Source organism: Choloepus didactylus, chromosome 5, assembly GCF_015220235.1.
Source record: "Choloepus didactylus isolate mChoDid1 chromosome 5, mChoDid1.pri, whole genome shotgun sequence".
In the NCBI taxonomy this organism is placed as follows: Eukaryota; Metazoa; Chordata; class Mammalia; order Pilosa; family Megalonychidae; genus Choloepus; species Choloepus didactylus.
Genome location: NC_051311.1, coordinates 143,015,643 through 143,037,337, shown reverse-complemented (window position 1 = coordinate 143,037,337; position 21,695 = coordinate 143,015,643). Strand labels below are relative to the sequence as shown.

Below are 21,695 nucleotides of genomic sequence, written 5' to 3'. Positions count from 1 at the left end.
TCTCCATTTGCTTCCACCCTGACCCCTACTTCAGATCCATTCCCCACTTTTCTCTGTGCTCCAAGAGGCTGCCCTCTGGGAACTCCAGAGCTGGGCTCTTCCTCCTCTGGCTTCTGATTTGGGTTCAGCCAATGGGAGCCAGTGGCAGGCAATCCAAGGGAGGGAGGACAGAGAGGATGGGGTGTCTCTTCCCTCACTCCTTCCCAGCTTCAGTGCTGGCCAGAGAGCTAAGGCTGGATGCTTCCCTCCATGACACCTGCCAGGAACCTGCTCTGCTGCTGCAGTTCGCACCAGACTTCTGCCACACCCTCCCCTCTGCCTTCAGACCCAGGGGTGGTAAGACTTCCTGTAATCGCTGACCAACTCACAGGTACCTCCACACCCTGACTGGTTCCCTGAATCCCACCCACAACTATGAACAGTCCTTTCCTTAACTTCTCTTCAGAAATCCCATATGAGGTGCCTCCTGTTTCCTGCCAGGACTCCTACAGATACACCCTGACATACTGTTCGCTGCTCTGCTTCCAATTAAACACACTACAGTCCTGTCAAGTTTTTATCAAGGGGATTCTGACTGCATGACATATTCTATGGGATCCTCTCAGTCTTCCAGTAAAACACCACAAGCCCAGATGATATAATTCAATATTTATATAAGAAAAAAAAAATCAGTTTCCCAACATTTTTTCCATTGAGTGAGTACACAGCATTTTCATGAATAATCTCAGGGCTACATCATTACAAAATAGTTTAAATTAGTTAAACAAAGCCATTTTCAAAAGGGAGATCATTGGTTACTTATGGGTAAGTGCCACCACCACTTGGGAACAGGGACATAAGGCAGCAATGTGGCTACTTCACAATGTGGGGACAGGCAGGCAGGCTGTGTCCTTGTTTTCCTATAGCAGAGAGATGCCTCCAGCTTCAGGGCACCACCCTCTCCAGGACACAGTGAGGGGTAGAAAAATGTCACTGTTTTATCCTCAGCAGCTCTGTTGGGACTACACTTCCTTCTCTGCCACTGAGAAATACTCTTGTGACTAACCAGGGCAGCCCAGCAGCCACCAGCCTCACACGTGTCGATCCAGTCAACACGATTCAGGATCAGGAAAAGAGTGCTGCGTGGGACAGAGTGATGTGAATAAGAAAGTGTCAAGCAGATAATCTATATGGCAAATGCAGAATCAAATTTTCTATTCATGCTCCAAGACATCTTTAATTTGATCCTCTGGTTTTTCTGTCCGGGATGCTCTTGTTAACTTCAAAGCCACGTTGCCAATTGGAGGACCACAAAGGGCTGTCATTAAGTGGAAATGCAAAGCATGCCTATAAGGGAAGCCACACTGAGAAAAGCCAGGGGTTGCTTTCTGGGAATCTTGTTGAGATCTGGGCTCCTGCCCATCTGGAGAATGCTTTTAAAACACTAGCAAGTTAAAAAAAAAAAAATTAAAAAAAAAAATTTACATAAACACCCTGGATATTTTTCCTTCAGTTCCATCCAAGACAACTATTACTTCTGTATGACACAATTTTCCTTTAATAACCAATTTAACTCAAAAAACAATGGCTGGCAGTACAGCCTTTTCAATACTTTACACATCCCATGCTAAGACACTTCTCATTGATTTTGTTTACTATTACAGGCAGTCAGCCTAAAATCCTCACCATGTGTTATCTCCCCAGCCCTGGTGTGTGCACCAGGTATGGTGTAACCCATCAGCTGCTTGCGGAGGATCCTCCTGTGCGAGGCTCTCGCACCCTCCCTTCACGTGCTGTCACAGCAGGTGGCTCACAGTCATGCACGCCGGGCATCGACTGGCTGGTTGCAGGCTTAGAGTTCATCGTGCTTGGCCTCTTGATCTTTGAGTTTAAATTCCTCAGCCGTAACCTTGCCGTCTCCATTGCGGTCCTGATTGGTGAACATATTTTTCACGATCAGTTCAGCCTCAAAACCGGGAGCGAGTTTCCCCTTGCCAGATGCCACCTGGGCATGAATGTACTCTGAGAACTGGAGAGAGAGGGAACAGGACAGACCATGAGACCCAGCAGCCCGAGAATGCTGAGCAGACTCATGAAACAGAGCAACCTGAGGTCGCTGGGGCTGAGATTTGACTCTGAACTAGCAAAACACACAAAATCTTTTTGTGAGCTATATGGCCTTGGTTTTTCCTCCAGATGCAAGCTAAAAACCCCTGGACTAAAATACTCCAAGAGCCCTTAGGATCCAGGTAGCCAACCAGCAGCTATCTGCACTATCTCTTCTCCCCAAATCAATATTTAGTGCTTCCACCAAAGGCTAAGCCCTAACCATCCCGATCTCTGAGAACATCGCTGCATTTATTCATTCTTCATGAAGTAAAAACTTACTGTGTGTCTATCATGTGCCAGGCACTATCCTAGACCCTTGGAATACATCATTAAACAGACAAAACAAACATCCTGCTCTTGTAGTGCCTACATTCTATTGGGAAAGACAGACAACATGAATATAATGAATATGTGAATTATATATGAAGTTAGAAAGTAAAATGTTCTGGAAAAATGACTAAGTAGAGCCAAATAAGAGATCAAGTGGGCAAGTGGGCTCAAGTATATTAAATTGGATGGTCAGGGTAAACCTCAGTGAGAGGGGGAGACTTGTGCAAAGGCTTAAAGGAAGTGAGGGAATGAGCCGATTATCTGGGGGAAGCATGTTCTGAGCAGAGAGAATAGAGGGTATAAAAAAATCAAGGGGAAGAGTAGGGCAAGGTAGAGTGAGCAAGGGGGAAGAGTAGTTGGAGAGGAGGTGAACGCAGCAGGTTGCAGAGGGCCTTAGAGGCCATTGTAAGGACTTTGGAAATGGGGGCCTCTAAAGGGTTCTGAGAAGAAGAGGCATGATTGGACACGTTTTAGAAAGATCATTCTCACTGCCGTGAGGGGCACAGGTGAAAGCAGGAAGACCTGTAGAGAGGCTACTACAGTCATCCAGGCAAGAGATGTTGAGTGCTGAACTAAGATGGTATGAGGGGGAGATGGTGAGAAGTGTCAGATTCTGGAATGATTTCCTGATGGAATGATTTCCTGTGAGAGAAAGAAAGGAGTCAAAACATTCCTGGGGGCTCTGGCCTGCGCAACTGGAAATGATGGAGTTGCCATCAACTGATATGGGGAAGGCTTTGGAGGAAGAAGATTTTGGGAGTAATATCAGGCAGTTGGGAAATGGGTGTGAACCGGAGAGAGAAGAGTGGCTGGAGCTACAAGTTTGGGAGTTATCAGGTTATAGACGTTAAAGCCATGGGACTAGCTGAGACAACCAAAGGAGGGCTGTGAAGATGGAGAAGAGAACCAGTTCAGGACTTAGCCTGAGACACTCCAACATGAAGAGATCAGGGAGAAGAGGCCTGAAAAAGAGCTACCACTGAAGCAGAAGGGAAACCAAGTGTGGTGTCCCGGGAGACAAGGAAAAAAGTATATACTGCAAGGGAGTCAGCTGAGTAGAAGTAAGATGAGGACTGAGAGCTTCCCATTGGATTTGGCAATATGGCAGGCATCAGTCACCTTGACAAGATCAGGTTCAGTGGCATGGTAGGACAAAAGCCTCATAGGAGTGGGTTTAAAAGAGGATGAGAGGAAGAACCTGTGAATATGTTAGCTTACATGGTAAAAGGGCCTTTGCACATGTGATTAAGTTTAGGATCCCAAGATGGGAAGATTTTCCAGGCTTATCTAGGTGGGTCCAGTGTAATCAAAACGTTCCTCATAAGAGGGAAGCAAGAGAGTCAAAGTCTGAAAAAGGCAATATAATGACAGAAGCAGAGGTTAGAGTGATGTGCTTTGAAGATGGAGGAAGAGGCCACAAGCCAAGGAATGCAGGCAGCCTCTAGAAACTGGAAAAGGCAAGGAAACAGATTCTCCCCTCAGAGCCTCCGGAAAGAACTTAGTCCTAATGACACCTTGATTTTTAGCCCTGTAAAACTCATTTTGGACTTCTGACCTCCAGAACTGTAAGATAATAAATTTGCATTGTTTTAAACCAATAAGAAGAAAGAGAGAGAGAGGGAGAGAGAGAATGGGAAGAAAGGAACTGGAAGTGGTAAGGACTGACAATTCTTTTAAGACTTTTGCTGTACAAGGGAGCAAAGAAATGAAAGAAATGGAATGAGGCATCAAGAGAAGGGAATGTTTGCATGCTACTGTGAATGATCCAATAGATGGGGGGAAATGATGATGTAGGAGAGAAAGGAGAGAAAGCTGGAACAATGCCCTTGAAAAGCAGGTGTGGAATGGATGGAGAGCTGGAATTCATCAGGTTGTGACAAGACAGAGGATTCTAATGCCCAGCTCCATGAAGGGGTGTGTGATATAGGAGAAACACCACCAGATTTAGATGATCAAGATAGGGGTGTGTGTCCTGGCTCAAACCACTGGGTAGCCATGTGACCCTTAGCAAGTAATTTACTTTCTCCATGTACAGTTTCTTCTCCTGAAAAATAGGGATGATTCTATGGTGGTGGTGAGGGCTAAAGGAGATCATATATATATTTATATGAAAACACTTAGCAAAATGCAGGTGCACAGTTACACCAGGAACTGAGAAATGAACCAAGACCAAGGTGCCCTGGAATTGATTCCTCCACTTCTCAGAGACTCAGTTTCTTCAAAGAGGAATTGTGAGCTTCAATTCAGAGAGCATATGTAAAAGTACTTGGTACATGAGTGTGTTGGTTATCATCATCACAAGAAATACAGCACAACCTGCCCTCCTCACTTTGACAATGCTTCCCAGCCAGAGTAGACCACTGGCCCAACAAGGCTCCCTGAGTTCCTTCTGTCCCACTTCCTTTCACAGGCCATTACCTCTTCGAGGAGGACTTCTCCATTGCCATCCTTGTCGATTTCATCAAAGAGGTTGGGTGCCACCTCGCCATTCCAAATGAACATGTACCCCTCGGGCAGGCCCGCCACAAGCTCCAGCAGCTCAATGTCGAACACCAGCACAGCACTGCCAGGCACTTCTCCATCTGCCACACCCGGGGTGAGGGTCAGCACACATGGGACAGTAGTCAGACCAGTCACCACCTGCTGCCCTCCCAGAGGCCCAGCTGCCTTCCAGATGGCAGTTGTTCCTCATGAAAGCAAGAAAGTGTAGCCCAGGCAAGTCGTTTCTCCAAACTGTCGATAGTCAACCATTAATAAGTCACGAGATCAGTTTTAAGGAATGGTGACCAGCATTGTATATTTTAAACTAAGGGACAGAATAGAATAGATCAGGGTACATTGCCTATATAAAGGATGAGAATTGTTTCATGAAACTTTTGTTTATAAAATTAAATGTGTATGTATATAAGTTATATGTATAAAGTATTTTATTATGTGTCAGACTGAATGAGGAGACAAAATATATTTCTTACTGTGTATGTGTTGGTGAAAATTTTTGAAAGCCATTAGTATAGATTACAACATAGAACTTTGAATTAATTTAATGGCAGAACTTTAATAATATAGTATATCTTAAAATGATGACCCAAGATTTGACTGTAAACACAAATTAGAGAATAGTGTGTATAATATGGGTCCAAAGGAAGTTATATAAGTATGTGAAAATATATATATATATAAATGTAATATATTACATAAAATTATTGCTATATCATGTTATCTTTATTATAGCTTATATCAATATATAATATAACTTTCTAATATATATCACAGGAAGTCTTAAAGATACACAACACATTTTTTAAAGAGTTTCTTTTTTTAACTAGGATTGCTGGGAGTAGCAGATATTACTTTTATAATTATTTTAAAAGTGTGAAAAAAAAGAACGTCAATCCAAAGTGCTTTGAACTTTTACAAATTAGCATTTTCCATCTCCTCCATCTCCCAATATCAGTAGTAAAAACAATGAAAAGAGGGGTTCCCAAATCCCCTGTGCAGAGGGTTCATCTAGCCAAATCATGAAATAAAATGTAACAGCCACGAGGGCAAGGTAAAAGGAGTATTTCCAGAACTTGAAACTACTTTCTTCCAAATGGAAATTTTCTTGAATAGCTTACAGGTTCAGAAGTGAAAAAGCAAAACAGTGCAGCATTCCACTGACCCATTCCACTGACAGTTCCAGAAGTGCTCAGCCTCACCCCAGAGAATCACCTGGAAAGCTCCTTCAGGGACATTTCCCAGACAGGATTTTGAGAATCCCAGGTTTATTGCACCTAAATCTCTCCTTTCTCAGGAGGGCAGGGGGACATTATAACGTGACTAAGCTCGATTCACGGGGACTTTTTTAAAAGTGCTAGATACTTTAAAAAATAAAAACCACAAACTCTTTTGGTTTTAACTGGAAGAAGCATATTGTGATTCTACATACGACATCCCAAAAGCACAAAATTCAGATGGCGAATGTGCCTCAAACACCCGCTACTGCTGTAACTACTCACCCACGCCAGCCTCCCCATAGCCCAGGTGGGGTGGAATGATCACTGTCCGCTTCTCTCCAACGCACATCTCTCTGAGGCCCATATCCATTCCCAGCACAACTTGTCCAGACCCCAAAACAATATTGTAAGTTTTGCCTAAATTCCACCTGAAATAGGAAACAGAAGGGTCCCTGATGGGGTCATCAATCTATTGACAGTTTGAGAGTATTCTCATGAGAAGAACACACACCACTTCCATTTGCTCTGAATGATATTCCTGCCAAAGGTGCAAACACTCTATTTAATCATGGGGAAACATAAGACAATCCCAAAATGAGGGACAATCTGCAAAGAAACCAGCCTGTAATCCTCGTAAGTGTCAAGGTCATGAAAATCAATTAAAGACTGAGGAACTTTTCCAGCATGGGAAAAACTAAAGACACTATTAAAGGCTATATATGCTTCTGAATAGGAACCTTTTACATAAAGGACACTACTGGGATATCTGGCAAAAATTGAGTGAGGTCTGAAGATTAGAGAGTGATAACATATCAATGTTAACTTCCTGATTTTAACGGTTATATGAGTTATGTAGGAAAATGTCTTATGTTTGTAGGAAATGCACTTCAACGTATTCATTGATGATTGGGCATTATCTCAGAAACCTACTCTCCAGTGGTTCGGGAAACACACACACACACAGTTTAAACACACATATTCTTCTTTGTACTTGTCTTGCAGCTTTTCCCTAAGTTTAAGTTTGTTTTGGTCAATGTTCTGGGTCAGGGATTTTCATGAGAACTTTTTTATAATGTAGTTAAGAGCCTGGGTTTTAGATTTTACAAGACCTGACTCTGACCCTGGGAAATGTAACCTCTCACCCTGTTTCCTCATCTCTAAAGATAATAATAGCTCTCTCTCAGGAGTGATCTGAAGAGTAAATAATATAAAATGCTTGGCACAATGCAGAGCAAGCATGAAGGACCTGATAAGTGGAGGAACTTGAGGGTATAAAGTCCTGTGTCTGTAACAGTCTATGCATCCGGAAAAATAATGGAGGGTTTAATGAGGGTTTAATGAGCCTTAAAAGTTGGCTCTCTCACCTGGGTCACTACTGAAAATAAATCTATTTCAGAATCTATGACATTGCTGTCACTTCCTAAAGCCTTCAGTGGGTATGTACTTCAGTGTCAAAGAAGAAAAGCCCCCAGATATCCTAATGCTTCTGCCTGGCTGGTTCGACCCCGCAGGTCACATCCTCTTCCCAGGCGTCCCGGCCTCCCCCAGGCTCGCCCGGGCGCTGCCTCTTTCCCACCTCAAGCTGGTTCCCAGCGCCAGGCGAGTTCCCGGGGGGCAGCAAACCAAAACAGGGTCTGCGTTTGTCCCACCTGGGATGAAAGCCGAAACAAAGCCACCCCTGGCACAGGCCGCCTTTGGCCCCAGGCCCGAGGGAGGGCTGTCCTTTGCTCCTGCCCACACACAATCCCGCCTTTGTCATCTGCACAGAGACTCCTCACACGGCCGTTCCCAGGCGCCCGTCCGCCTGGGGCTTCCCGGGGGACTGCTCGTTTTCAAAGTCCTACAAAACAGTCCAGAACTCATTTAGTTACCAAACAACGAATGTCTATTTGTCCACCCTGAGGCCAGCTGAAACACACACTAAGAAAATCCTCCAAGTCAACAATTTGTTTTCATGTGGCACCTCTGAAAACCCCACTTTCTTTTTCCTCATGCTCTTATCATCCGTTTGTTTATTTATTGCCGGTTTTTCTCTCAAACATTCTCCTCATTCTTTCCGCGCTATTCCCGGCTTCCTGTCCATCCCCCGGCTTCCTGCTTCCTCTGCACCTCCGCCCTCAGGGCTCTCCCCTCTCCCCCTCGCTCCCGCCCTCTCGGGCTCTCCCGCCGCCTTCCGGTCGGTCTTCTCCAAGGCAGGGCTCTCCCCTCAGCCCTGAGGAGCAAGTGCCAGCAGCAGCCTCAGCCTCGTCGCTGTTTACGGAGCCGTCCTCCAGAGGAGCCCCTCCTCACACGGAGGCAGGCGCCCGCCACACTCCTCACTGTCCATTATCCTGAGGGGACACTGGGAGGCTGCCTCCCTGTACCGACCTGCAAGCATAAAGGTGACTCTCCGAGGCACAAAATGCAGTCTCTGAGGAGAGAAAAGAGTCCTGCATGACCACGGCTCCCTAACACCCTGTCAGAATGCTGCGAATCCACCAAATATGTGTCAGAATTCTGGGCAGGAAGACGCATTCTCCCCCACCCCACATGGAAAGCATATCCTGAAACCACTGAGAAGGAATTCCTTTGTTCTTTTCCTACCGCAACTTCCTCTTCCCACACCATAAGAGTACCAGACAATAAGACAATAATAGCATCGACAGCGAGCCGCTGACCTTATAGACTGCTCGAACCTTCTGGACCATGTCCACATGCATCAGTTCACCTGACCCTCAAAACAGCTACAAGCCGGGCTTCTTCCCCGCTACCCTCCAGGTGCGTCTATCTAATGACCAGTGGTTGGGATTTCTTTGCAAGGGGGTTCGTTGTAAGCCAGGGCCCTGTAAATCTAGGCCCTAGAAACTGAGTATACATATCATTGATTCTAACATGCACATTTTTTCACTTTTTTTACAACTCTGTAATTGGGATAACTTTTATAATTGACAGCATGTCATTGCTTTTTAGCAGCACTTTGACTTTCATAGAGATACCTAAAATAGTGTCTCTAACAGTGCATTTTTTTAGACCTGATGAAATAGGTTAAATTTATTAGTATATAGGATCTTGTAACACTGGAGAGAATGTTCTGCAGAGTATGGGGTATGTCCACTGGGCTCTCTCTCCATGCCTGGCTCCTCCAGCCACACATACTGTTATCACATACTTATATGAAACCTTTCTTTCTCCCCAAGACCAAACAGGAATCTGAATCAGGCTCAGTACAAAAAAAATGGATGTGCTTTGTGTAAATATAAAGAAAGGATGAGAATGTTTCTTTCCCAAAGAAGACAATATTATATTACTTTGAAGCTATATCTGAAGATTCAGGTACATCTGGAAATTCAGAAATATAAGAATCAAAGCTCATTTTATAGGCATGATGTTGGTTTCTACTGTTGATTTCTATTTAATATATTTCCAGAATTCATCTCAATTAACATTTATAAAATGCTGCTTTCATGCAATGCTCTCTGCTAGTCCCAGGGAATAAAAAGATGAATAGATACATTGGTGTCCCCAAGGTATTCAGGTAAGCAACAGAGATAGAAACAAAAGTAAATAACTAAAATAAGGGTAATACATAAAGTGTTATGAGACTACAAAAGCAGAAACAGTTGATTCTCCCTGGAAATTAAGGAAAAGCTTTTGAAAAAATGGAGGACATTTAAGCTAAGTCTGAAGTTGTCCAGAAGGAAGACAGACTAGAGAGGGAGAGTGAAAGCAGCAGTATACAACCTGCACCACTGTACATGGCAACCCTAGAAGGAAGAAGCTGGGCCCCAGCAAGACATGATTCAAGGCAGATTCAAGTCAGGTGAGGGGTGCCTTATGTGGCAGATTACAAAGTTAGGACTGTGGTTAGTTTTTAAGGAGGACAGCTATATGATGAGATCTGTTTTTCAGAAAGACAATTTTCACAGGGTGAGAAAGTGTCTGGAGCAGGGTGAAAACCATTAATAGGAAACCCTTAGAATAATGTGCCTGAGCAGTGATGAAGGCTTGAGCCACACAGTGGGGAAGGAGTGAAGATGAAAAGCTCTCAACCAGTATATGATGAAAAGAAAAGGAGAATCATGCGGTTTCTCCTCTGGGATCGCACCCACATGGTTCCCAGGTTGTCCTTACGTGGAGTCCAGCAGAGTCCCATCCAAAAGTGAGGCGTTGTAGTGATACTTGAGGTAATCGCCCTTCTTACTCAGCACTGAGCAGTCAGGGGGCTTGTAGTGGGAGGTGATGCTGATGGAGTCCGAAGGGTTGTGGAAGTCAATCACGTGGATGTCAAAGACCAGCACGGCTGAGCCAGGGATGTTCCCTAAAGGACAAACCCAGAGAATGAATGAATGAAACCATCAAGCTGCAGCACTTGGGCTGCAGAGCCAGATAGGTGGTTTCCCAACCTTGGCAGCCCATTAAACTCACCTGGGAATGAACCTTGAATACATTATGCTAAGTGAAAGAAGGCAGACACTGTATGATTCCATTTATGGGAAATGCCCAGAAAAGGCAAATCCAGAAACAGAAAATAGATTAGTGGTTGCCAGAAGCTGAGGGTAGAGGGAATGGAGAAGTGACAACTAATGAATATGGGGTTTCTTTTTGGATGATGAAAGATTTGGGAATTAAGTAGTGGTGATTAATTGCCAAAAATTCAGAAGCAACTCAAGTGTCCATCAACCAATGAGTGGATAAACAAAATGTGGTTTATGCATACAATGGAACATCATTCAGCCATACAAGGAATGACGTTCGGATCCATGTGACAACACGGATGAACCTTGAGGACATCATGTTGAATGAAAAAGCCAGACATGAAAGACAAATAGTGTATGATCTCACTGATATGAAATAATTAGAATAAGCAAATCCACAGAATCAGAAACTAGAATACGGGTTACCAGGGATAGGAGTAGGAAATGGGGAGTTATTGCTTAATGGGTACAGAGTTTCTGTTTGGGGGGATACAAAAGTGTTGGTAATAGATGGTGGTAGTGGTAGCACAACAATGTGAATGTAACACCACTGAATTATATATTTAAAATGGGAAATTTTAGCTTGTATGTATGTAAAATTTTTTTTTAAATCCATAGGACTGTATAACACAAAGAGTGAATCCTAATGTAAAACTAAGGACTATACTTAATGGTATAATCATAATAATACAGTTTCATTAATTTTAACAAGGGACCCCCATTAATGCAAAATGTTAATAATAGGGAAAGCTATGTTTGTGGTGGTGGGGTATATGGGAAATCTGTATTTTCTATGTGATATTTCTGGCTCCAATTTAAAAAACTGCTATATAGAATTTGACAAATAATAAAGCTGAGTCCCTAAGGTGGTTGTACAACCTTGTGAATATACTTTAAAAAAAAAACAATAAAATTGTATGTTGTAACAGGGTGAATTTTATCATGTGAATTATATCTCAATTTTTTAAATAATAAATTTCTTAAAAACCCATCTGGGAATGTTTAAAAAAATGCCAAAGCCTGGGCCCTTCCCTGAAATTCACATTTAATTGATCTAGAACAGTGATTCTCAGACTTTGGTGGGTATCCGAATCACCGGGACTACTTGGTAAAAACATGTAAAGGCCCAAGCACTATGCCACTTCAATCTGCCTCCCTTCCTGGGCTTATTAGCTCTACAGGTGATTCTTACCGGTGATACACACCAATATCTGAGATATTGTGTCTACAGTGCGATTGATATTTTTTAAATGCTTCCCAGGGGCTTCTAATGGGCAGCCAAGTTTAAGTAACACTGGGCTTAATGGTCCATAAATGTGCAGCTAAGGAGACTTAGGAAACACCCTATATAATCAAGATGACCAAGCTGCAGTTCAGGACTAGAATGTGATGGGATGGGTGGAAAAGAAAGCTGCGGCTTGACCAGCCACAGGAAACTGTCTGAAGAAAGGATGCATGGATGGAGCCTAGAAAGGGATGCCGAGGACAAGGACCTGCCAGCATTGCTTTCTTGGATTGAGCTGGGCAGACACCATATTTAGCCAATGCAAATATACTAGCCCCTCAAAGGCGCATTTCGGTGCAGGGCTTTCTCCATGGCCAAAGGCCACACTTCCAACCACCGTCTCCCTGGAATCTGACTCCAGCTTACCCAGCACTTTTCTGATCATAGCTGTTCAACTCACCTTCCTCTCTTTCCTAAAATAGTGCCTAAAATGTAACTTGGAAGTTGGGAAACAGACAACCAACCAGGAAGTTGCTTACACAGCTAATGGGGAACAACCCATTCCATTCACATGGCTAGAAACACATCCAAGCATCCTAACCTGAGGACTGGCCCCGTGGAACAAAGCACACGGCAGGAGAAGGGGCCAGAGCCTTTCCAGAAGACCCTACCCCTTCCTCTCCATCAACTCTGAGGGGGCACATGGCTGCAACAAAAAGAAATGTTGGTGGAAACTGAGAGCACCACCGATATCCCAGGAATTCCTTCCTTCCACAGATATTTATTGAATGCTTAACATGTGCCTGGCCCCAGGTGAGGAAGATAGCTTCTGTGTCCTGGCGCCCTTCTAGGGCCAGTCCCTCGGGATTAGCATTAAGTCCTATGCAACCAGCACAAATTGGCCAGGGACACAGATCAGGAGAGCACAGAGGCAGGCCGGCACAAGAATACTGGTGCCCCTCCCACACCACAACATGTGATTCAGAATGAAGCAACCTCATGCCCAGGAAATTTATGAGCCTCCAATGCTTCCCAGAGCCTCATATAATTCTTTGCAGAGCTCTGTCTCATACTTGATTGAAAGCCAAAAGGAGAAAATTAATTTAAGCAAAAGGTTTTCATCAATGCATTTTTTTTAGTGGAAGAAAGGAATAGTCCTCAAGTCATAAAGAAACAAGAATATTCAGAAATATTATCTATTTCTGTATACATTTGGCTAGAAGCAGAAATGTATTTAACACATAATTTACATGAAATTTACATGAAAAACAATAGAGTATTTAAGACATTAAACAAAGTGTTTAGGATATGAAGCAAGACCTGTTCAATATGTCTTAAAAAACGTAATCTGTTATGGCTTAATAAATCAGAAATCAAAGTCAGGGAGGAAAAAAAATGTTTTCCCACATAAAATTTCCAACCAATCCATCTTTTCTTAGGCTCTCTCCAACAAACCCTATGGGAAAATTCCTAAGATCCAAATGATACAAATGATAGTCGAAGTCAGAAGAGGGGTAACAAAACAAATGTGTGCAGCAAGCAAGCCAGCGAGAATCTCATCAACAAAAGAGAATACAAAAGCAAAATAAACTATCAACTACTCCTAGGCAAGTTAGCCAAAAATGATATATAACAGAAAGCATAATTAAGAGAGAAAACATGGTTTGGCCTACTATGCTGCCATTTAAAACATCTGTTCACATAGACAGTCTTTCACAATAAAGTAAAAAGAGAAATTACAAAGTAATATGTATCAGTGATCCCATTTTTGTCAGTGTATATTAGTGTATGGATGTATATTTCTTTTTAATTGCATAGATTCATATATACTCAAAAGTATCTTTTACCTAAAAGTTGGATCCGTTTCCTATTTTACCTAAATTACCCCAAACTTGGTGGCTTAAAACAACACAAATTTATTCTCTTACAATTCTGGAGGTAAGAAGCCTAAAACCAAGGTGTCAGCAGGGCTGTGTTCCTTTTGGAGGCTTCAGAGGAGAATCCGTTCCTTGCCTTTTCCAGCTCCTAGAGGCTGCCCATATTCCTTGGCTCACGGCCCCCTCCTCCATCTTCCAAGCCAGCATCTTAGCATCTTTTCCCCTCTCTGACCTCCTGCCTCCCTCTGACAAGGATCCTTGTGATTATACTTGGCCCACCTGGATAATCCAGGATAATCTTATCTCAATGCCCTTAATTTAACCACAGTTGCAAAGTCCCTTTTACCATGTACAGTAACAACCTCGTCACTGGTTCTAGGAATTAGAATGTACACATCTTAGGGGTGAGCGTGGGGGGAAGCATTATACTGCAACATGAATCATTTGTGTAATTTTAAAAGGGAAGTTTGCTAGTAAGGTGATAAAAATGTTCTAAAACTGGTTTATGGTATTGGTTGCACAACTCACTAAACTGACTAGAAACCAATGAATTGTACACTTAAAATAGTGACTTTTATGATATATAAATAATACCTCAATGAAGTTGTTAAGAATCAAAAACAAAAACAAAAAACGGGGGTTTTGTAACTTGTTTTCCGTCCCCCCCCAAAAAGTAATTATAGAGAGAAATTTAAAAAATATAGCAAGATGTTAACTGTTAACTGGTGAATCTAAGCACAGTTCACTGCACAGTTCTTTCAACTTTGGGGTAGGTGAAATACTTTTCATAGAGAAAAAAGAGCAGGGGGTACAAAGAGAAATTTAACAGAGCAACTCTAGAAACTGGAGCTATTTGGTCCCTCTAAGCCGGACTTCAGCATCAATGTTTTGGTGCCCAAGAAGCCCTTGTTCCAAGCAATGTGGAGGCAACACCCGGGCAGGGCTCACCTCTCCCCTCCTCTCCGTACCCCAAGTGAGGGGGGACCACAATCCTCCGCTTCTCTCCAATGCAAACACCAAGTAAACCTTCATCCATCCCAGGAATCACGTAGCCCTGCCCAATGTACGTGTCAAAGGTGCGGTTCCGGGAGTAGCTGAAAAAGAAAGAAAACAAAGGGTTACTAAGAGGGACACCACAGCAGCTGTGTAAATTAGTTCATCCAATGGAGCAACAGGAACAGAGGCCTCCAGACCCCAAAATAGGGTGAACTACCACAATCTGAGGACACCACAAGGAAACATGTTCCCTGAAATGGTGAACAAGGAGAATCCACATGCAGTGTATGAGCAGCCATCTAAAGAAACACTCCCAGAAACGAGCAGTCTGACCCTCTGGTTTGGTCAGGGTGCTGAAAGCAATGAGGATTACAAAAAGCAACCACACAGAAATGCAGCTAATTAAACTGGACTGTGTGTGTGGTAACCATGTCAAGTTAATGAAAAAAGCATCAGGGGTAGTCCTTTTATAGAGACGCAGAATACGTCACAAGGAGATTGTCCCAGTATCCAAAGAGGAGAAAGTCTGTTATGTGTGGGACATGAATATTCTGACTGCCAGAGAAGTAGCATATATACTGAGGCCAACTGAGTATCTACCACAGCCTGGATGAAATATTCCTATTGCAAAACCTGCTCACCAAGCCACCTTCAGGTTTCCCAAGGACCCCTGGCAGGAGGCCCAAGTGGAGAGATCCAGCCTCTGTATAAATTGCCAATTGAGTCTGATTTTAATGGGTTTGGTGAAAATAGGGATCACTTCCCCAAAGTGAGATGATTCCAGAATAAAATAATAAAACTTCATATGTCAAGTCTACTATGAAACTCTGGACCACAGTGACCTGCACCCATCTCCCATCCCTGCCTGGTGCAGATGTGGCAAAAAGCCTGTCCTTGAAAGAGCCAGTTGGTTCGGTTCCACCATTTTGTCATGAGACACAGAAGATGGCACAGCCAAGTAGGGCCAAAGAGATGAAAAGTTGTGAGGGCTCTTCCTTCTCAACAGCATCAGAGACCTCAGAGCTAAGAGGCATAAATGAATCATATACCTGAGTAATAACAGGTGATTCTCCTCACCCAGGAAGTTGGAGATTATTGCATAACCCCCCCCCCCCAGGAGAGGCTGTGGAGAAGTACCCCTTCCTGCCCCACCGAGGAAAGCAGCCCCAAACCTCATTCCCAACCAGGACAGCTGGAAAGGGAGCCAAGCAGGGAAGGAAAGCACAGTGCTGGGCTCTCTGGAATCCTCTAGCCAACAGCAGGGATCACACCTTCCCTAGGTTACTACCTCTCCAGCAGGTACATGGTGGTCATCAGCAATGTGCAGCCCACGGCTAGGCATTTAGGATAGAGGAGGCTACTTAAGAGGTGGAGTCCATTATAAAGGGACACCAAGGGCTGGGAGAGACAGCAGGTGCCTCCAGGAGGGAGGGAGAGCTGCCGGTTGGAATAGTCAGCAAAGGGGGAGGGTGGAGTCAGCAAACACTGAAGGATGCAGCATCTGAACAGGGAAAGAGCAATGGGGTAACAGCCAAGGCCAAGACAAAGAGGAGCCTCAAAAGAAGAGACTGGAGGAACAGGGTGGCCTGGAAGTATAGAAAGCTTTGAATTACTTTAACTGGAGGATATACAAGGAGACTTAAATGGAAAAACCATCATTTTCCCCAATGGGAAATTTCCAGTGGGAAAATATGAGGATTGTAAAGTTGTGAATGCTTCTCAAAAAAAAAAAATTATGAATTTTAAAACAACCCTGATCAAAATCCAAGTGGTATGTGAATGGGTGGGGGTGGGAGTAGGAGGACTGTGATGGTTTGGAAGCTTTATGGACTCAGGAAAATCATGTTCTTAAAGCTAATCCATTCCTGTGGGTGTAGACCTATTGCAGGTGGGACCTTTTGAGTAGGTTATTTTAGTTGAGGTGTGCCTCTTACTGGAGTCCTTTATAAGAGGATAAAAGACAGAGAGAAGACACAGAAAAAAAGCCCCAGAGAAGCTGAGAGAGGAAGCCACTGAAGCCAGAAGCTGGAAGCAACGGAATCCAGGAAAGCAGGGTGTGATAGGCAGACTTTGCCATGTGCCTGGCCATGTGATACAGGAGCTGAGGATTGCCAGTAACCGGTCTTCGGGGAGAAAGCATCACCTGTTGATGCCTTGATCTGGATGTTTTCACAGCCTAAGAACTGTAAGCTTGTAAGTTAATAAGTCCCCATTGTAAAAGCCAACCCATTTCTGGAATATTGCATTTCACCAGCCTTAGCAAACTAAAACAAGGACTCAATAAAGTCATTTTAAAATTCATTTTGAAAAAGAAATAATTAAGAATACTGAGTTGAAGGTGCAGTGTACAGCAAGCTATCATCCCTAGAAAAAAACAAAAATGGGGGAATATGTCTGTGTATATCACTGTCTACGTATGGAAGACCAATGCAATTAATATGCAATTTCTTATGGAGAGGGGAACTGGGCAATTGAGGGACAGGGACAGGAGGGAAGTTTTTCATTGTATAACCTTTTATACTTTTAGGATTTAATCTATGTTGAAAAAATAAAAAGAATGCTCTCTAACGTTCAAATTAAAAAGCCGTAATAATAGTAAGTGTAATGTTTGCTCAGGAATAGACAAATCAATGAAAAAGTATAAAAATTCTACACAAAGATCCAAAAGTATGCAAAAGAATTTGGTACATAATAAAAGTCACATTTTACATCAGGGAGGAAAAGATAGAGTTATTCAATAGAGTGTTGGAAAAACCAGCTAACCATCTGGAAAAAAAATGAAGTTAGATCCTTTCTGTCACATTGAATTCCACAATAAAATCCAGATGGTTTCTGAAAGATTTAAATATGAAAGCATTTATGAGTATGGAAAGGAAATGTGGAATGTTGTGCATATTGCTTACCTCAGGGTGGGGAATGGAATGGGTTCACAGGAAACTATGATATTTTTCATTATACACAGCTGGATTGTTTCACATATATAATGAGAACATATTACTTTTGAATATAAACATTTGAATAAAGAATATTTTAAAGGATATAAAATAAAACCGTTAAAGGGCTTAAAGAAAATACAGACAAATATTTATGTACTCTAGGGTAGGGATGGATATTATAGCAAGTCACCAAAGTCAGAAACCATAAAGAAGTCTAATGTATTTAACACTGTAAAAAACTGACATTGTTAAACAGGTCAAAAATCACAATAACCAAAATCAAAATACAAATAACAGGAGGAAATGCTTTCAACAATATTCAATCATAAAAGGGTTAATATCTTTAATGTATAGAGTTCTTCAAATCAATAAGTAAAGAACAAATACATTCAATATAAAAATGGGCAAAGGACGTGAACAGGTAATTCACAAAAGAAGCTATCCAGATAGCAAATGAACATTTGAAAGAATGTCAATCTCAATAGCAATCAAACAAATTCAGATTAAAACCAATGAGATGTGCTGTGTGTGTAAAATACACACTGGAGTTTGAAGATTTGGTATGAAAAAAGTAAAATGTTTCTTGATTTTTATATTGATTTCCTGTCAAATGATATTTTAGATATGTTGAGTTAAATAAAATATATTGTTAAAATTTTAAAAATACATAAGGTAGTATTTTTCTCCTATAAATTAGCAAAGATAATTTTTAAATGATGATACCCAATGTTACCAAGTTTGTAGGGAATAAGGCACTCAGTGCAGGGGGAGTAAAACTTTCAACTGTAAAAATACACATAACCTTTGATCCAGATATTCTACTTCTACAAATTTATCCCAAGGAAACAATTAATCTTATAATTTAAGATTTAGCCACAAAAATGATTACTGCAGCACTACTTAATATGTCAAAAAATAGGAAACAATATAAATAACCATCAAGGAATTGATTACCTGAATTAAGGCAAATCTATGCAATGGAATATTATGCAGCTGTTAAGACAGGCTAGATCCCAATGTACTAAAATGGAAAAACTTTTGAAACTTAAGAATACTATCATTCCACTAGCATGGAAAGAAATCTGTTATATATTAGAAAAATGGTCTTTCAATTGGGAAACACAATTCCAGGGGAAAATGACTGAACCAAACTTGCCTATAATAAGTAATAATATAAATGCACATTGAACGATATTTTTTATAATAGAAAAAGAATAAAAACAACTCAAATGTTCATCCATAGAAGAATGGTTAAATAAATAAATAAAGTCTATTCATCCAATGGAACACTAGGCAAGGGGGGGAAAAAAAGGATTTCTTTCTATGCATTGACATAAAAATTTCCAAGGTGAAATACACAAGTTGTAGAATAGTGTATATACATCCGAAATCTATAAAAATCTCATTTGCTTTGAGACCAACTGAACAACTTCAACAGCATACATAAACTATGTTCCTATATCCCCCCACCCCCTACCTTTATGTAGTCGTCACAAATTACATATTTATACATTAAGTCTAAAACCATAGATTTATCTCTACAAAATAATGCATATTTTGTTTTGATTTTGAACTCTATGAATGTCACTTTTTCTGAGAAAATAAAATGAAAAATTTAATGGAAGATATCCTAGAAGCAGGAAGAATGAATCACTCAAATGAAATAATACCTTGTAAAGATTCTTCTCCAATGTTTCTAGATGACTAAATAAACCAAAGGCCAATACCTCATGGAGACAGGTAGGTTGCTGTCATGACTTGTTTGCTCTACAGGAAGCTAAAGGAATTGTTTCCAGACAACACATGCCACTTGAATGAGTAAGACATACTGAATACCTGCCACATGCTCACATTTTGCACTTGGTGCCATCTGTACAAACTGAAGGTTATGCCTGATAAACAAAACGAAACTCTGAATAACAACAGTGGTGTGGTAATTAGCCTCTGCAGCATCGGGGAGATGAATTCATCTAACCAGTCCCCTCCAGCTCATCAGCCTTTAAAGTTTACAAAGCACTTTCACATACCTTATCTCTCATCTAACCATCTCTCTGAGAAAGGTGCTGTAACAAGGTTAAAACTGAAGCCCAGGAAAGCTAAATGCTGCCCTAAGCCACACAGCTAGAACCTCATGGACAGACACCAGAAACCACGTTTCCTGGTACCAAGGTCAAGCTCTTTTCCACAGTACTTCCTTGACCTCACTTCTGGCCACTTCCCATTCTGGACCCCAGAGTTGGGTTTATGCTTGAATAGCTGAGAACAGTATAGGGAGGTGGTGGGAGTGCTTCCTCATCACCCCATGGAAAGCCATTGGGAAGTCCAGAGCCTCTGCTCTTTCCCTGCAGACCCATTTCCCGCATTCCCCAAGAAGAAGGAGACTGTTCTAATAGTCTATGAAGAAATTCAGTTTCAGAACCCATAAATCTGTATGGGAGATCAGAATACCAACTACAAACCAGCACTGACAAAGAATTCAGATCACAGTCCAGCCAGAAGAAGAGTATTTAATAAAACGTTATCAGAAAAGGCTCCAATCATTTCCTTACCTGGAATCAAAGAAGGTGCCGTCCAGAAGTGTGCCATTGTAATGATACCTCAGAAAGTCCCCACTTTGACTTCTCCGCTCACAGTTTTCAGGTACTATCTTATTCTCAATGGAAATGCCATCCTTGGGGTTATGCAGGTCCAATAACGCAACATCAAAGATCAGAGATGCCTGTCCAGGAATGTCTTTCCCTACAGTGGAATGGAGGGAGATGACTAACTCAGAACACAAGATTTATGAAGTTCTTTAACTACAACTCAACATCCTCTGCGATGGTGTTACTCATTCCTTGAGGTTTTCAAGTCACAGAAACAAATGTCCTCCAAATCTTGGGAGGTTGCACAGGGTGCCCAACCATGGACTGGAAGGGTATAATCTAAAGCTTGACTTCCTCAGGAAAAAGAGCAAACTTCTACGTATATATTGGCAAATCAAGGCTCCATGTGGGTGATTATACACCCACATGAAAACCCAAATACCCACCTCTGTGGTTTCTGTTTGTGTGCTAATGCAAATCACAGGCCTTTAAAGGCACAAATTACAAAATTCTGATCTGGTTCTGGAAGACACTACACAGACTTGTTCTTTAGAAGCACCAGTCAATTTTTTTTTTTAAAGGCAAAAGGCAAAATTCAATCCTTTTAGTGCATCTGAAACAAGATATAAATGAACCTTGAAGACAGCATGTTCAGTGCAATAAGCCAGCCACAAAAGGATAAATATTGTATGATCTCACTTATATTAAATAACTTGAATGTGTACATTCATAGAAAGTAGATTACAGGTTACCAGCAGTGGGAGGAAGGAGAATTGAGGACTTAATGCTCAATGGGTACAGAGTTTTTGTTTGGAGTGATGGAAAATTTGGGGGAATGGCTGGTGGTGATAGTAATTAATACCATTGAATTATATATCTAAATGTGGTTAAAATGGAAAATTTTATGTTGTATATCAGTCAGTGCAATGCAAACTTAAAAAAAAAACAAAGAACCATACAACACAAAGAGTTAACCTTAATGTACATTATGAACTTTAGTTATATTAGTTAATAATATAATTCTAATAATATTGGTTCATCAATTGTAAAAATGTACCACGCTAATGTAAAATGTTAATATGGAAAACTGTATATGAGAGAGGGGCAGGTACATGGAAACTCTAAAATTTCTGTGTAATTTTTCACTATAAGCCTACAAACTGCTCTAAAAAGTAGTCTATTTTAAAAATAAATAAATAATATTATTGACACCCAAAATCCAAAATATAAATAATCTTCAAATAATTTCTTTCTTACTTCAAGATCATTCTGCTTCTCTTGGTTGTTCCTAACAGTGAGGATTTATGGACTATCTGCAAAATGAATAATCCACATAGATCACTGGGCACTAGCTCTCCCTGCAAAGATCAGCATCAACCAAAAAATAACTCTGAATCCAGTAATTTGGAGTAAAAGAAAGTTAACAGGCAAACCAGCTCCCTCAACGCTGTTACTTGCCCTTTGTTATACCGTGCAAAGAGTAGGCTT

General features: G+C 41.6%; 1 protein-coding gene across 1 annotated transcript in view; it reads right to left on the bottom strand.

The window, feature by feature from the left end:
• Positions 1-636: 636 nt before the first annotated feature.
• Positions 637-21,695, bottom strand: part of FKBP9 (FKBP prolyl isomerase 9) — a 36,545-nt gene continuing 15,486 nt past the window's right edge. The window contains exons 5-10 of the mRNA XM_037837034.1: positions 20,172-20,361; positions 14,639-14,784; positions 10,245-10,431; positions 6,417-6,562; positions 4,837-5,000; positions 637-2,008 (exon numbers count right to left, since the gene is read on the bottom strand). Of these exons, the coding sequence (XP_037692962.1) occupies positions 1,832-2,008; positions 4,837-5,000; positions 6,417-6,562; positions 10,245-10,431; positions 14,639-14,784; positions 20,172-20,361 (1,010 nt within the window). The 3' untranslated portion in view covers positions 637-1,831. The remainder of the gene's footprint in view (positions 2,009-4,836; positions 5,001-6,416; positions 6,563-10,244; positions 10,432-14,638; positions 14,785-20,171; positions 20,362-21,695) is intronic.